The sequence below is a fragment of the Quercus robur genome, chromosome 10 (genome assembly GCF_932294415.1).
Source record: "Quercus robur chromosome 10, dhQueRobu3.1, whole genome shotgun sequence".
NCBI lineage: Eukaryota > Viridiplantae > Streptophyta > Magnoliopsida > Fagales > Fagaceae > Quercus > Quercus robur.
In genome coordinates, this window is record NC_065543.1 from 49506465 (window position 1) to 49524632 (window position 18168).

The window sequence follows — 18168 nt, forward strand, 5'->3', positions numbered from 1 at the left end:
GGGTTTTCAATATTTTTCTAGAAGAGATTTGTTTTCGTGTTTGACAGAAAACCTATAGGCCATAGTTGGGTTTGTCAAAGGTTTCGTGTAGTATTTACCATTTAGTTTAAAAAATTAATTTTTTTTTTTTTTTTTATAAATTAAAATGATGAGGTGAAGAATTATAGGAGCTTCAGAGATTTCGATTTCGATTTTATATATATATATATATATATAGATAAAATAAATATTCTTTAACAATTGTGTCAAATGAGGAGCTAATAGAGATGGACTTTTGTATTGTGACGATTGTCTATGTTTCAAATTCCTCTTGCCCTGGAGGTGCAAGACTCAAGCTGCTGGACATGTGAAATTGGCTTTAGTGGTGGGCTCTGGTTAGGTGGAATTGTGATGCGAGCCTGAAACATATTGGGGTTTTTTTTTTTTTTTTTTCTTGGAATAGTGAACATTTTGGGCTTGCAGGGTAAAAAAAAAAAGAAAAAACCCCTTAAAGACTCCTTAACAAAGCATACCCTCCAATAAAAAAAAAAACAAAGCATACCCATGAGAGCTGAACTACGCCACAAAAATGTTCCTATTGAAACTTTTTTTTTTTTTGGAGAAGAATGTTACTATTGAAACTTCTTGCCTATTTGTAATGCAATTTTGAAGGAAAAAGGAAACTATAAATTAAAAAAAAATGCTAAGTTTACAACAAATTTTAGGTGACGAGTTGTTTCTACTTTTAATCAGCACTGATTTTTTTTTTTTTTTTTTGTGTCCACTAATAACTACTTGCTGACTAGATGTGTTGTAAACATTATATTTTACTTATATTCTACTAAATAAGTTATATAAATTAATACATCATCAATCACAAAAAAAAGTATTTTAATTATTCATTTATTATTTTGTTTAAGAGGCACTAATTACTCTAATTATATTCTTTCTAACCATATAAGTTTCCAAGATTTTAATAATAAAATTTTAATAATTTTAGCATTTTGGCTTTGAGAGGCAAGCTTTGCAATACTTAGTCAAGCATGGCATCATTACCAAAAGCTTGATAAGCCTTAGGTCTACTCTTGAATGAATGTTTTTCCTAACCAAACAAGAGATGGGACCTGGCTATTGTTCTTATCCAGAAGGCTCCTTTTATGAAGTTTGGAGGAAAGGTTTATAGAGAGCTTTGGTTCTTTATAGGTGGACATGATTTATAATATATTGCACTAGAAGCAAATAATTGGGATCTCATTATTTACCAAAAAAATGGTAATAATTGGGAACTCATGAAAGACTTCACCAATTTTTGAAGACCTAAAAGTTCTATTATGGATGTTCCAGAATCTACAATATTGAGTTGTGTCAGAAATACTATTTCAAGTATAGAAGGCAATTGAAGATCTATATTATATACATGTTTCTCAAAAAAAATTATGTCACTACATAATTTAATAATTTTTCCCTTTCATTTGGATCTAACCAAAAACATCCCCAACTAAAAAGAAAAGAAAAAAGGAGGTTAATAAAATAAAGGGACTTCATGGAAGACAAAAAGGTGAAATATAAGCAAAAGTGAGTTGATTATTGCTGTAATCCTAAGCAAAGTGACTTTTTTTTTTCCCACAAGAATCTCAAAAAGGTCAAACAGAACTAGTCATGAATCATGATATACATATTTAATCACCACACTACCAAATAATTGATGTTTAAATATTGAATATTCATTATGGATTTGAGTTAGCTCAGAATCTCTAGCTAGCTAAAAGGAATATAAATAAATATAAATATATATAGTAGAAGAATACATTCATTATTATATCTCTATATAGATTCTCAAAAAAAAAAAAAAATCTCTATCTACTCTTCAACCGCCATGCTATCCTCTTTTTATTTTATTTTATTTTATTTTTAACTCTTCAATTATTTAAAAAATGAGTGTTAAATTCTGTCTACTGCAAAAGGACAAGGGCATCTGAAACTGAAAGGATAAGAATGTATGGAAAGCAAATTATTGGACGGGGCTTACTTTTTTGTTACCCAATTCATTTTTAATTATACCCACATAAAAATAAAAGTTCATAGAACTTTATTATGTTTTTAGAGTTATAAATAATATTAAATTGTATTTTTTTTAATTAATTTGAATTCATTCTCTTTTTAAATAAAACAATTTAATTCTACATAAATCCTGATTTAATAGAGTTTGATATTTTTAAATAAATAAGGTTATATGTTTTTCTATAAATTCTTTAGTTTGAATTTTTACTTATTTTACATATATTATTATTATTATTATTACATACACAAACACATTGAATTGAACCGGTTAGTGTCGGTTGAGACTTGAAAGACAATTCCAAGGATATCCATTTTATACGTTAGATTGAATGGTAGTGGTACACTGGATTGTAAAAAATGTAAAGAAAACTATGATATATAGAATATTATTGGAATCAATGAGATTTTCTTCTTCTTTTTTTCCGAATTACTGTATTAATTAAGAGGAAGGAATCTTAAAATTCCTTAAGTTAACCCTTCATTTCTATTATAGAGCATTATGTGAATATTTATCCTTTGGATATTATCCATTGGATTAGTGTCATTCCAAACAATATAATCTATCTGTCCTGATAAAAAAAAAAAAATATATATATATATATAAATAAAATCTATCTGTATAAATAATTTGAAATTTTGAATAGGATTAATTGGTGCCTATTTAGTATTTATATTTCATGTATTTCTATATTATACTGTTTTTAGAAATTTAGAAAAATTAATTTACGAAGATAAATTGATATATTGACTCTTTTAATAAACATGAGATACCGTTGCAATGAACATGAGTTTATTCTTTCCAAGATAAACTCCAAGCTTTAAAAAAAAAAAAATTATTTGTTAAAAGTTGGAAGGATAAACTGCAAGTTGATTAAAAAAAAAATCCAAGTTTCTGATTGTTTCATATCAATTATCACCAAATTTACTAAGTTTAGAATAAGGAATATGACAAATTACACTCTTTAAATTCAACTAAAATTTATTTAAGTCCTTTAATTTTACTTACATCCAATTGAGTACTCAAAATTTTCAAATTAAAATAAAAAATCCAATTGCCTTTAAAACAATAGCGTAAAACACTTCATTATTAATTAAAATAAAAAAAAAGTTGATAAAAATAGTATTAATATGAGTTTATCTAGACTCTATAAAATAATATTTATCTTAAAAAAAATAAAAAATAAAAACAAGGTGAAGCAAGTCACCGAATAATAGAGAGTGGCTGTCCCAATCGGCAAAAAAACAACAGCATTGTTTTTTGCTTGCAAACCAGCCTTTTTTCTGCAGAGGAAACTTCCTGGAACCACTTATATACACACGCAACACTACATTCTTAATAATTACCATTATTAAAAGCTTTAACTTTTAAGCCCATAGATTTCTTCGCTCACAGAGAGAGACCAACTTTGACACATCCTACGATTCTTCCTGGTACCCAGAAAAAAAAAAACCACTAATGTGACTGAAGTTGACTTGCTCTCTTAGTAAAAGGTAAAATAAAATGCCTGTGATGTTTACATAGAATCTTATTAGATTTATTATTAACAAAAAAAAAAAAGGTGCTTGTTTTTGTTCTGTTTTATAAATTTGTGATATTTGTTAGTTTTGATGGGAAATTTTGGTTTTTGGAAATGGGGTTTTGTTGTTCTATCTTTAGGCTATAAAGGGTTGTGTTGTTTTGTATGATATATGAGAACAATGTGTGTGAATTTGAGATTCGGCTTCAGGAATTTTGTCTATTTTTGGATTGTTTGGATTGTAAATTATGGGTTGGGACTAAGAAACTACGAATTAAGAACTTTTGTGTTTTCCTTTTCGGTTTCAAAAAAAGAAGATATGTAGGAGTATGCTTGTTGGGTTAGTATCTTTTGGAGTCCATTTCTTGCTTTAGGCGTGTAAAAAATTATTTAATTTTCAGTTCTGAGAGTAAGAAGAGTACTTTGTAAGATAGTTAATCTTTTTTGGAATCAAATATAATGCTAACTGGTGCCTCCAAATTAGAGGTCGGGCCTTGGTGTAATGGCAAGTGCCTTCCACCAAAAACGACAGTTCCCCTATTTGAGTGGAGGAATCAGCCTCTCAATATATATATATATATATATATATATTATTGGGATAAGGTTGTCTACCAATCACCTTTCCCAAGCCTCTGCAAAAAGTGGAAGTTTTGTGCAATGGGTACAACCTTTTTCTTTTGTATGTGTTCAAAACTCCAAATTGTGAACTCCTAAATGCTTCATTTTTTATTTTTTTTTGGTTAATTAGGGTTTTAGGTATTGAGTTTGATAAAAAAATGGTATTGAGGTTGCATCAATGCTCTTATTTCATCTGGCAATTGTGTTCCTATACTTTGGATATTGCAGAATTACTGTAGGATTTTGAGGTAATGGGTGGGATTACTTCGAAGCGGGCAAGTGCTAGACAGGCTTCATCAATAGGATCTAATTCATACTCATGGAGTCATCAGAATCATCCACAGCCACCATACGCACAACCAAGCCAAGAGTATTGGCAACAGCAGCAGTTTGCACCTCCACCTCCAACGTATGGGGGTGGTCAGGCCCCTGAGCCAAGAAGGCGGTTAGAGAGGAAGTATTCAAAGATAGATGATAATTATATTAGCCTGGAGCAGGTATATTGTATAACGTATGCACATTATTTCTAATGGATGAACTGGTGTAATTGGAGAATGTCAAGATATAGCTCATCTCTTTTGAGGATTTAGTGTGCTTTCACTAGGAATGTGTTCAAGGGTGTGCTTCATAGTGAAAAAATCTGGTTCTTACGTCTTGAGTGTTTTTTTTTTTTTTTTTTTTTCTTGATATTCTCAATTTCCATTTTAACTAAAGAGAAGATGTTTAATATTATCATTGTTGTAATTATGTTTGAGATGCTTAACATTATTATAGTAGGACTTTCACTTTGATGGCATAAACTGATGAATTGGAAGTGCATCAAGTGTGAAATGTTTACTCTTACCTCAATGATGTTATTTACTAACACTTATTTAAAATTTAAAAAAAAAAAAATTATTTTCTAATACTTCATGATATGATCACAATTTACACTAAAAGGCACATGGTGTTCTTATAAGAGTTGTATAGGAGTACCTTTTTTGCTTTAGGGGATGGTGCCTTGGTGAGGCATTGGACACTGCATGCTATGGTTATATTTTTAAAAATTTGCTTTGTACTATGAGTGAATCTCTAAAGGAGTTGTGGTGGTGTTGGGCATGTCCTGCATGTGGTCAACCTCATGGCATGAACATGGGATAATGTCTCTTCGCTTCATATTTAGTTATGTACTCACTCAAATACATAATGTATTTGCTTTGTTCCTCATGTACATCAACCTGTTTTCATCTATTGGTGTACTCTTGGTGAAAATGCAACTGGTTGATTGCATTTGTTTATGGCTTGCTATATCTTGATATTTTCTGTCTTTGAACTAAATCTGAATTTTTAGATAATTGTACTTACTGGTTTCTATGTCTGGGTGTTATCATGATGTTGTTGAAGAAAATATAGATAATTTTTTGTAGAAAATATGAACTTTTAAAATAGTCATTCTTATGATTGGCATATACATAATGGTGATTTTAACTGCTCAGTGGCATAATGACATTGTAAAATTCTTTACTTACGTCAGGTCACTGAGGCATTGAAACGTGCTGGTCTAGAGTCTTCCAATCTTATTGTTGGTATTGACTTCACAAAGAGCAATGAGTGGACAGGTTTGGCCTCGCAATGGTGCATATAAGCCCATCTTTCATTATTTAGTAAAGTATGTTTAACTTGCTTTCATATCAGGTTCAAGGTCATTTAACAGGAGAAGCTTGCATCATGTTGGAGATGAACAAAATCCTTATGAGCAGGCAATATCTATTATTGGAAAAACATTGTCTTCCTTTGATGAGGATAACTTGATTCCCTGTTTTGGATTTGGAGATGGTATCTATTCTATAGAGGTGTTACATTGGTATTTTCTTTTTGAAATTCATTCTCTGAATAACTAACATTATATATAATTCTACACATTGGCAGCATCAACACATGATCAAGAAGTTTTCAGTTTCTATCCAGACGAGAGATTTTGTGATGGATTTGAAGAAGTATTGGCACGATATAGAGAATTGGTCCCTGTTCTACGACTTGCAGGTTTGAATCTGAAATATTCTTTTCACCTTCTTTTTTTATTGGTCTTTACTCATGGTATTTTTGTCTCCCCTTCCTGCAACAGGGCCAACATCATTTGCTCCTGTCATTGAAATGGCCATCACTATTGTTGAGCAAAGTGGTGGCCAGTATCATGTGTTATTGATAATTGCTGATGGACAGGTACCTTGTCTCTGCTCTTTTCTTTGTTACAATTTATAGGAGACTCTTGATCAAGATGAACATACTTTAAAAACTGATATTATTCTGTAATTTCTAGTACCAAATATCAGAGGAAAAAGAAATTCTTTAGTGTTAAATGACGAAAGTGCTAGATTTCAAGAAATTATGAAGTGTTCGTTTAATTCCAGTAGAAACCTAAAATTCATCATTTTGAATTTAGCCATTAATGAAACTTGTGTGACTCTGTATATCTAGTGACCTTTCCTAGGAAACTTGGAATATACAAAGTTTATTTAAAGAGATTGTTATAATTCTCTGGTATTGTTAATAACAAGAGCAACTGAAATAATTACTATAATTATTTAAACTCAGGAGAAAACACATTATTATAGAGTATAAATGGCAGAGTTCCTAGGTCACCGAGAATTTGGACTTATTTGTGTGAAGGGCTTATCAAATAGGTTTCCCTGCCATACATATGGCTACAAATATCTAATAATATTAGTAGCCTGTCAGATTTTCCTCATTAATGAAAGGATTAACAATTGAAGCAGAATCTTAGAGCGAAGCTCAGGAAAGGCACAAAGCCAATCCCACGGAACAGTGAAGCTTCATAGTGTATTTCTGTCCAGGTGCAGGTAGTAACATCTCATTGGTTGATGGCTTTTTCTTAGAGGAAGCTGGACCTAACAAGTTTTAAGATTATAGCCAAGTTCAAGTTTAACACCTAATGTCTATATTAGTATAGCAATACGTGCAACTGGGAAAACTTAAGTTTTTTATTGGAAAGTTTAATTGCAGTCAGGCATGCTACATTGGTGAGCTTGTCTGTGTTTGGTGTTTGTTATTTCAGATTGTTTATATCATATACCTTAAAAAAACTGTGGGTTCTTGCAGGTGACAAGAAGTGTTGATACCGAGCGTGGTGATCTAAGCCCACAAGAAAAGAAAACTGTTGATGCAATTGTGAAAGCAAGGTATTTCTTATAATTCTATTTTTTGTAGTTAAATACTCTTGCTCAAAGAACTTTTTTAATATTCTTGCAATTTGCAGTGAGTACCCTTTGTCAATTGTTTTAGTTGGTGTTGGAGATGGGCCATGGGACATGATGAGAGAATTTGATGATAACATCCCTGCTCGTGCCTTTGATAACTTCCAGGCAAGTTTCCATAGCTATTTGGATATCATTTTGCTCTATTTTGGAGCTTGTATCTTTTGACTTATTATTGGTCAATGTTTGATTGAGAGCTAGAGTGTTCTTTTGGCTTTTGCAGTTTGTGAATTTTACAGAAATAATGTCAAAGAATATGGATCGTTCCAGAAAAGAAGCAGAATTTGCTCTAGCTGCACTGATGGAAATACCATCCCAGTACAAAGCAACACTAGAGCTTAATATATTGGGGTAACAATAAATGAATTTTCTATTGTACTCGATGGTTCTGCTGTACCAGCATATAACAAAATTCATTTGCCATTTATTTATTTATTTATTTATTTATTTTTTCCCCCATTGTTCAATCAGTGCCAGTAGGGGGAATGCTATAGACAGGGTTCCTCTTCCCCCACCCATGTATGGTACAGCTCCCTTCAACACCAGAAAGCCTTCACAGTCAAGCAGTTTTCATTCAAGTGCACGTTCTTCTGGTGTAAATGAAACTGTTGGTGTCTCAGCTCCTCCAAGTTATGCTTCTGATAATCACGTAATGAATTCTTCCTACTTAAGGAATTGACTATGTGCCTTTGATAATCATGTCATGATGGCAGTCTTAAAATAGTGATGGCAATGTCACTAAAAGTAGACTGTTGTATCCATGTGGTCTCAAGTCAATTTGAGGAATTTTGAACTCTTTTTTTTGGGTGGTCCTGACAGGTTTGTCCCATTTGCCTTATCAATCCAAAAGACATGGCCTTTGGTTGTGGACATCAGGTAATGCAGTTGGCAATTTTCTCAAATCTTTTCTTCAAGCCTAGATGAAAGAATGCATATGTGACTTAGATTTTACGAATTTTCAGACATGTTGTGACTGCGGAGAAGATCTTGAGTTATGCCCCATTTGCCGGAGCACCATCCAGACCAGAATAAGGCTCTATTAACTGGGAGCTAAAGTTGAGGTTGGCCTCAACTTTAGCTTCCAGACTTTTCTGGTCTCTTTGCTGTTTGAGAGTTGGTGGTGGATTTAATCGGATGCAATGTCAGATCTCGTAAAATTAGAGGCAAGGGGTTACTCATCAGATCTTGTGCCTTGTATATTTTGTGTTCTTATTAATTCATAAGAATTTTTTGTGTCCTTTTAATTCCTAAGGTTCATTTCAAACATTTATAGGACCTGGTTATAGTTAATCAAAATTGCCGCACTTAGGTGCTCTACCATGGTTTGAGTTTAATCTTGTTGTCATTGTAGTAAATTTTTTCATCACTTTGTTCCAAATTTAGTTTACTGTATAAAAATAATTTTCTTTCTCAGTCAGTAAGAGCTCAGTAAGCATTCAGTTTCTGGCATGCATTAGAGTTTTTTCAATGTCATCTTATAAACATTATTTTGCAGCCAAGCAAAACAAAGCAATAAACGTGTAGATAGTGGGTCTTATAAAGGGTCACATTATTAAGTGACCATTTATTGTTGTTTGGTTGACTAGAGATTAGCTAAGTGGATGAGCCAAAGCGAATGCGTAGAGTATCTTTGGAAGGAGGGAAATTGCAATGCTATATGGAGCGTATAGCACTGTTAATGTTGTACTAGCATTTACAATATTCTAGATCATTTTTTTGTAAGCATCAATATGCTAGATCTCTTTTGCAAGAATCTCCAAATTTTTGGAGCATCATTATTCTGCATACATACACAATTAAAGGGTCTCTTTTTTCTTTTTTCTTTTGGAAAATTCTGGTGACACAACCATTTGCATAACTTTGTGCACAACTCCTCCACGTGGCGAGTTGTGGTTGGTGGAGGGGTGACCCACTATCACCCCTCCACCAACCACAACTCGCCACGTGGAGGAGTTGTGCACAAAGTTGTGCAAATAGTTGTGTCACCAGAACTACTCTTTTCTTTTTATTTATTTTATTTTATTTATTTATTTGAAAATACCATTACATTATGTGCTGCCTGTTCCAACTCGTCACAATTTTTATCAATTCTCAGTTTCTTCAGTCTGCCAAAAATTATTTTTTATGAGAGGTTCATGAACATGTATCCACGGTGAGATTTTTCTTCCAGCATTCTTGAAATTATTCCAGCTTGTCCCAAGGAAAAGCACTCGCAGTTATAGGTCTAGGCTATTTGAAGATGACCACATTTGCTCAAACCCTTTTTGTTCTGCTGCTTCCTTTTTAAAACCAATGTATTCCCATTTACCAGTTGACTCTCTCTGTCTCTCTCTCTCATGTTAGGTACTCTTATCTTTGGCTAGTCCATAGGTTGGTATCACATTGGCACCCGCCAAGGGTAGGTGCTATATTAGGCTGCCTTTCCTGGATTTTGACATAGCCTAAGCTTTGATTTTGAGCTTCATTATCTGCCGACCCTCATAAGAGCTAGATGCGATTAGTATTGAGACTGGAACCTAACTAGTTTGTTGAGATTTGGTAGAGCTGTTCCATCAGCCAAGGACTTATAAATTCAGTGAGTCTTTAAAGATGATCGAATTGACTTTTGCATGCAAATCTATAGAGGCTGAAGAGACTGAAATTTTAGCCAACTTATTTCTCCCCAAATGCGTTAATGCCTTGTGGGATTGAGTTAGCTCGAAACAGTCACTTTTCTTGAATGCGTATTTAATTGGCTTGAACCAAAACACAGCCAAATGTATAATCATCTTTACTCCACAGTATTCAACACAGTCCATCACCCTCCTGACCATCGCATAGCTGACAAAAAACACTATTCTCTTGCTTGAAGTCATTTGATCATTGGAACCTTTTTGTATTTCCATTCTGTTTGATTTAGTGGTGCAGTTGGAGCTTGGAGGGTCCTCGGGAGGAAGCAAGCCAAGGGCAATGGTAGCTCCTTCAAAATGTCGGTGTATTGGCTATGCGCATGGCATTGACCCACCATAACACATAATATCTGATCAAACAGAGGCAGGGTGGTCTGGTTAACAACTCTTGCAGCGTGACAATCGAAGAAGGTGCAATAGCTTTAGTAATGATTTAGAAGATTCTGTCATGTTATGTTCACTCTGTTGAGTACGACATTTCGAGTAACAAGATTATGCCTCTTAAGGCTTTATACTGATCCCTGGTGCTCCTCAGGTTCTTTCTTGAGCAATGGAACACTTATACAAACTGGTGGATATGGCAGTGGTTCTAGATGAATTCGATACTTGTGACTGGATGCTACAATCATACCTCTACAAACCAAATACTAAAAAACAAGGCAGAAGGTTCTCAGTCCTCTACCAAAATAGCTAGAATGTTATCATTTATCAGCCTTTCTCTTTACCTAATGGGAGGGCCTTAGTTGCTGGTGATAACTCTAACAATAGGTACAGTTTCAAAAACGTAGGCTACCCAACTGAAACTTAGGTTACAAGCATTTGTTCAACACTCACTGATTGGCAATACCATAATTGGAGTCTGGCTAAGGATAAAACTTAGGTACAATTCCATAAGTGTTATACTTTAAGTTTTCCAAATTAAATTCAACAATATGATTACACTAATTAATGAGTCACGGTTGAATTTAATTGTTTTTGGAGATGACAATACAATTTTTTCTACATTGATAAATGCAACCACATAATTGAATTTAACTAGGGAATTAATATCACGTATAAAGAAGTGTACTTGAGTTTTGGGTTAATGCAGTTTTGGAACAACAACCCCCCGTGCCAAGTTCCTAGCATATCTCAGAGGGTGAGATGGTCTCATGCTTGAGAAATTTTAAAGGATACACAATGGAGTAAAATTTTTGTAGACAATACATTTGTAAGAGAAAGCAAGACTTTATTTTATTAATTAGACATGACATAAATTTGTAAGAGAAAACAAGACTTTATTATGTAGAATTATTAATTAGACATGACAAAAATTCCCATGAGTGACTCAGCACAGTGCCACTTGCAGTAACTTGTAGCATTTATGGAATGAACCATTTGGGTTATATCAAATTAGCTGATATCCTGCGCGATGCGCGGTGCATTTAAATAAATTTTCTAAGAAATTATTTATGACCCATTCATGAATACTATTATAATTAGTCACAGTTAATCTTTGAAATTTTGTAGTAAAACTAAATTCAAACTAAATATATTGGGGAAAAACTTTCTCTAATTCATGCAACTAGTAAATGTCATTAGACCATAGTTCACATTATCACCTACAAACCTGTTAGTTCCTAGGTGTCTTTCTTGTATGATTTATGCTTTATATATAGATTCTATAGTGTTAATTTTTACATTTCTTATGTCACTAAAGTCTCTATATCAACATCTACAATTTTAATGTCAGTGAAAGTTGCTTTTCATTGATTTCAAAATTGATATGAGAGATAAGATTAAGGCACATTAACATTTTAATTGAAGAAAAGTTTGATTTTCAAAGATCATAATTATAATAGAGTGAAAATTGATAGTAGGATATTTTAATCATTCAGCTATAAAAACTGCTACATTTTTCATAATACAACAATAAAAAAATAATGCCATAGTAATACAATAATATCACAATTTAACGTCCAAATTTTAATTGAACTAAAAGCAACCAAAACACCTAAAATACTACAAATCCTTACCAAGTATATGCATCATATGAAAAACTAAAGGGCTGTTTGGATTCATTTTTTTGATCACTCAATTTCCATCACTCATCACTCATAACTCATCACTCAATTTTTCACACCCGTTTGACATCATCACTCAATTTCCATCACTCAATATCTTTCACACTATTTGTGGGCCCATACATGTTAGCCGGTGCAGCTTTTTCTCTTTTTTTTTTTTTTTTTTTTTTTTTGTTTTCAGTACCCAAACTCACCGAAGCTTAAAAAAAAAAAAAAAAAAAAAAAAAACCAAAACTGAAGACTGAACCAGTGAAAAAAAAAAAAAAAACCAAAACTGAAGACTGAACAAGTGAAAAAAAAAATGTCAAAAGTTGCGGCTGTAGGTCCCCTATGTGTATTTAATTACAATATTGCCATTGAGTTATGAGTTATGGAAACTGAAAACAGCCTTTGGTTATTTTCAGTTTCCATAACTCATAACTCAAAAATCAGAAAATTAAGTGATGGAAATAGAGTTATTGTTTGCCAAACAACCTTTTTGCTATAGGTCTCACCATTTTTGAGTTTTGAGTTATGGAAACTGAGAATTGTGTTATGAGAATTGGCAATCCAAACAGCCCCTAAAAATCTCAATTTGCACATAATATGAAAAAATAAGCCTAAACTCATTACAATTGGGACATAATATGAAAAATCAGCCTAAACACATTAGAATGCTACATCAGTAAAAATGCATACATAAATCTAAACAAAATATTTAAGATGAACACAATATTTTAGAAATTAACATACCTTTCAGAAAGGGAACCAAAGATATTGTGAGAGAAATTATAGAAGTTTAATTTTTAAGTCCAAAGGAAATAAGGACTTATATTGGACAAATATGGAGGCAAATAATCATATTACACAATTCGTTGAATCTAACTCTTGCAATTTTGCATTGAAGTTAGCTTATGTAGAAAATTGAAAAGTTTTCTTAATTTGTACCTTTCCCATGACTTTTTAGATCCATTCATATATTTCCAAAGCATTTAAAATTATAAATATATACTGTAAGAACCAAGTACAAGAGCTCTGGGCCTTAGATTCCTTGGGCTCACAATTTATTTGTAGTGGGTTTAAGGATTTCCTACAATGGGTCGTTCTCGGCAGAGAGACTCAAAGTAACACTCAGTTGAAATGTTCTCTCGTTGACTATTCTCTCTTCATTTTTCTGAACCCCCTCTTCTCCCAACTTTCTTCTATTTATAGTCAAGGTTAGTGGGGAGATCATGATTACAATCACCGTTAGTGCTACTAAAGGTCCAGTATTATCTGGTTAAAGTGGTCGTTTAGGTGGAAGGGCGGTGCAGCATTTATGATCTTGGAACTTGTTTCCATTTGCACCGATTATGTTCGGCAACTCACGTTCCCGTTCATATCATGTCCTTCCCGGATGTGACTCATGCGCTCTTCCAGGAAGGATCAACCGGTCAACTCTGGGAACTTTGTGCTCAAAACCTGTTTTTACTTTAAGGCAGTTTCAAGAAGGGTCCGGGCCCAAGGACAGTACGGGCTTTGGAAGCTCGGCGCCGGGCCTGCATCCAGGGCCGGTATGGGCTTGGGCCCGGAGCCTAGATGGGTCTGGGCCCAAGGGCAGTATGGACTTTGGAAGCTCGGTGCCGTACAATAGCCCCCCCTTGATTCATACTCGGTTGCCGAGGAGAATCAAGGTGCTGCTTAGGGCCTTTTGACCCCAGGAGTCTTCTAGCCTGGGACTTCTGGCTGTCACTTCTCATTAAAATTCATCTCAAAAGACGCGCCGTTTCGCGGCGCCAGGCTCAGTCGTCATTATTGCCTGACGGTTCGTAAACCGAAGCGGCGCGCACATCAGTTACGCTTGGCATTCGTTGGGTCGCTCGTAGGCTGTGCCCATTTATTGCTTGATTAAGCGTTTCCTCTTCCCCCGTTTCTTTTGGCTCTATAAATAGTCCTTCTCCACACATCATTCCATTTTTCCTTCGCCTCTGATCTTTAGCGTCTACTCTCTGCCGACCATAGTTCTGTGTGCTTGCTTGCTCAGCGTTCTTTTCCTCCTTAGAACCCAAAGTAAGTCTTCCTTCCCCTTCCTGTTCCTTCAGCTTTGTTTCTTTGAGTTCATTCTTATAGTTTTAGGCTTTGTAGATGGGTTATTCTTACCTCCTAGATACCCCGGCTGCGTTGGCCACCTTTAGGAGTAAATTTAGCATTCCCAGTGACGTGGACGTGGCCTACTGTCACGAGAGTGATATGGAACTCCACCGAGGGCAGGGTACAGCCTTCTTTCCTTTGATGTCCATATTAGAAGGTGGGGTTAGGTTCCCGGTAGATCCCCTCCTGATAAACACACTCACCTACTATGGGCTGTGCCCCGACCAGCTTCCCCCCAACTTTTACCGGGTAGTTAGTTGTGTCAGCCAATTGAACCGAACCTTTAACTTACAATTAGACCAACATGATATTAACCAAATGTACAGCCTCTGTGGGAGCAAGTCCACAAATTATTATTTAAAGACGAGGGATGCTCGGGTACGGCTGATATCGTGCCTACCCGATTCGAACAGGAACTCCGCCGGGGAGTTCGTCAGGGTGCGCGGCAATTGGTTTGCCGGGGAGATCCCTTGCCCCCTCACACGGCGTGAAGTGGGTTCGTACCCTCCCCTTCTTATAGTTGTTTGAGTAAAAGAAAATTTTTATTTGTTAGAAGCTAACGCGTTATCTGTTCTTTTGCAGACGGCAAAGTTTTTGTTCAGGACCTCAGAGCCGTCCACGTCAGGGACCTAAACTTCGTCCTCCGTTCCGAGATCTTTGTGCAATGGGACGGGCAACTCCGGGCCTCACACCTGATCCTCGGCGTGGAACCGGTTTACTCTACTTGGCAGCCTTTCAAGCAGGCGTTGATAGTTGACAGCCCCCTGCTATCGTACATAGACGTCCGGTACGTGAATTTCTTGCCGCCGAAGCTTACAACCGGGGAAGCGAGGGAATTTGGTCGGCGGTTCATTGCCGCGGACGAACTAGTTCCCCAGCGAGACGATTCCGCGGAACAGGTATCCCGGCGCCTTAGAGAGAGAGCTCACGAAGCCATACAACAAGGGGACCAAGCCCAAGAGCAGCCCCATCCCGAGGATCCACCTGCCGAGCACCAACAGCAAGTGACAGACGCGGCTAACCTGCTAGCTGAAGCGATCCAGCCTGGTGTAAGAATGGTGGCAAGGAGAGCAATGACCCTTGACAGGTTCGTGCCTGGTGCCCGGCCGACCAACCAGCCCCCGCCTACTCAGGGTCGGGGTCCAGTTTCTCAACCTCCTCCCCCCTCGCAGTCCGGGCGTGCCCGGAAGAAACAGAAAGTAACCGAGCAACATTCCACGGGTCCGGGGGACGCCGTAGTTCAGACTCCTCCCCGTCCAACTGGCGGAATCGTTATCCGAGAGCCGCCAACCGAAGCTGGCACGGGGGGCGCGTCCTCCTCCCAAGTGGCTCCAGCGTGGGAGCCTAAGTTCCTTTTGGACGGCAAGCCATTGCCCTCAACCGCCTCCATTCGGATGTGGGATAAGGGCGAGGGCGGTCGTATCGCCCAGACTTTGGCTGGAGCTCTCCAACTCCCCGAGGACGTGCATGCTTTCGAGGATGGGTCCGAGGAGTCTGTGGGGCGCCGGTTAGAGTGGCACGCCATTGCGGTAATTCTTTTATCTCTTTACTTTCGTATATATATAGATTTCCCTGGGTTTCTTTGTTAACCCCTGTGCTTGCTAGGCCGCTCAACTGGCTCATATCGTGGCTGCCCGGGCACGGGAGCTTGATGAGGAGAATGAGCGCGAGAAGGAGGCGCGCGAGGCAGCAACAAAAACCGCTAAGGAAAAGGCAAAGATTGCTGAGTCTGCCGAGAAGAAGGCTGCTGCCGCGGAGAAGTTCCGAGCATCGGCTGAAAAAAGGTGTACCGAGCTCCTGGCCCGGCAAAATGAGACGGAACTTAAGCTAGCCGAAGCCCTCAGCCTCAACACTTCTCATGTTGACGAGATAGCCGATCTAAGGGCCGGCTTGGCGGCCGCGGAGCAGAAGTGGTATGACGTAGGTTTCGCCGATGCCGAGAACTCCGCAGAGCCGGTGGTGACTGGGGCTCGGCGTATGGGTTTCGAGGCCGGGTGGTTTGCTGCTCTTCAGGCAATGGGAGTTCCTGAGGACTCACCGCTGAGGGACCCCAGCCAGATTCCATTTCCGAACCCTGTACCTGCCGGCCAGGACGCCCCGGCTGCTCTTGATGAGGAGGAGACGGCCAGTATGAGGGAGTTGGTTGATCAAATCGATTCCCATGCTGAGCCCGAGGAACTGGAGGCCACGAGCATACCTACTGTGCAGGAACTTCTTGACGAGGCCCAGCCTTTCTCCCTGATCGTCCAGCAGGAAGTGCCACCACCGACTCAACCCCCTAGTTGACTTTATTTTCTTTTTATTTCATTTTTATTTGCCTATGTCACCGGGATGTGGTGATTGAACTGTTGCTCTATTTTATTGGTTTTATTTGCCCATGTCACCGGGATGTGGTGATTGAACAATTGCTTTTACTTGTTTAATTGGTAGTCCGCTTCCTTTTCCTGTTTCAATTTGTTGAGTGAAATTATATCCGTTTGTGCTTTGCTTGAATTATACCTGTGCTATGGCCGTTTAACAGAATGTACCCCCGAGAACCTGTTGTGCGGAGCTGTGGGTAGTTTTGAGAGCGCTATTTGGACTTAGTTTTTGTAAAAAGGTTTAGGTTTTTAACAGGTTTTGGTTTGACCGAGAATTGAGTTTCCGTCCTTCGAGCATTTGTTTGCAAAGTTTCCGTTTGTCCGGATATTCGATTTTAACCGAGAATCAAGTTTTTGTCTTCATAGATTTAATTGCAAGTTTCACACATGCTCGGTGATTTTTACCAAGCCGAGGGTCAGGTTCCTGCCCTTAAGATTTATTCGTCAGGTTTTCACCTGCTCGGCGATATTGATCGAGCCGGGAGTCAGGTTTCTGGCCTTTGAATTTTGTTCGTAAGGTTTTCACCTGCTCGGCGATATTGATCGAGCCGAGAGTCAGGTTTCTGTCCTTAGGATTTTGTTTGTAAGGTTTTCACATGCTCGGCGATATTGATCGAGCCGAGAGTCAGGTTTCTGTCCTTAGGATTTTGTTTGTAAGGTTTTCACCTGCTCGGCGATATTGATTGAGCCGAGGGTCAGGTTCCTGCCCTTAAGATTTATTCGTTAGGTTTTCACCTGCTCGGCGATATTGATCGAGCCGAGAGTCAGGTTTCTGGCCTTTGAATTTTGTTTGTAAGGTTTTCACCTGCTCGGCGATATTGATCGAGCCGAGAGTCAGGTTTCTGTCCTTAGGATTTTGTTTGTAAGGTTTTCACCTGCTAGGCGATATTGATCGAGCCGAGGGTCAGGTTCCTGCCTTTAAGATTTATTCGTCAGGTTTTCACCTGCTCGGCGATATTGATCGAGCCGAGAGTCAGGTTTCTGTCCTTAGGATTTTGTTTGTAAGGTTTTCACCTGCTCGGCGATATTGATCGAGCCGAGAGTCAGGTTTCTGTCCTTAGGTTCTGCTGGCGATTCTCTTGGTGCGCGGCTACAGGTTCAAAAACAGCAAAGACAAAAAAGTTCATCATACTCTTAATCTTCATAGAATACAAGTTTTGGCTTACATCGACGGTTACGCGTAGAATTTCTTCAGGTTGTTGGCGTTCCATGGTCGGGGGAGCGGCCTCTCGTCCAGGTCCTCCAAGTAGTAAGCCCCTGCCCCTGCGACGGCTGTGACTCTGTATGGTCCCTCCCAACTCTGAGCAAGCTTCCCTGTAGCCACGTCCCGCATGTTCCCTACTACCCTTCTTAACACCAATTCCCCGGCGCTAAATTCCCTGGTCCTTACATTTCGGTTGTACCTTTGCGCCAGCTTCTGCTGATACTCGGCAAGACGTACGGTCGCGGCCTCCCTGCATTCTTCTAGCCAATCCAACTGCTCCATCATAAGGTCGGCGTTCTGTACGGGGTCAAACCCGACGACCCGCGCGCTGCAC

General features: G+C 37.7%; 1 protein-coding gene and 1 long non-coding RNA gene across 2 annotated transcripts; both read left to right on the plus strand.

Moving 5' to 3' along the window:
- The first annotated feature begins 3314 nt into the window (after positions 1–3314).
- Positions 3315–8846, plus strand: LOC126701743 (E3 ubiquitin-protein ligase RGLG2-like). The gene is made up of 12 exons (XM_050400091.1): positions 3315–3531; positions 4404–4672; positions 5689–5773; positions 5850–5990; positions 6084–6197; positions 6280–6377; positions 7275–7354; positions 7432–7537; positions 7653–7780; positions 7901–8078; positions 8249–8305; positions 8392–8846. The coding sequence occupies exons 2-12, from the start codon at positions 4427–4429 to the stop codon at positions 8470–8472; spliced, it is 1314 nt and encodes a 437-aa protein (XP_050256048.1). The 5' UTR covers positions 3315–3531; positions 4404–4426; the 3' UTR covers positions 8473–8846.
- Positions 8847–9366: 520 nt separating this feature from the next.
- LOC126703393 (uncharacterized) lies at positions 9367–11067 on the plus strand. Its single transcript, XR_007648043.1, has 2 exons — positions 9367–10509; positions 10634–11067. It is a non-coding gene; the product is annotated as an uncharacterized LOC126703393 (long non-coding RNA).
- Positions 11068–18168: the final 7101 nt, after the last annotated feature.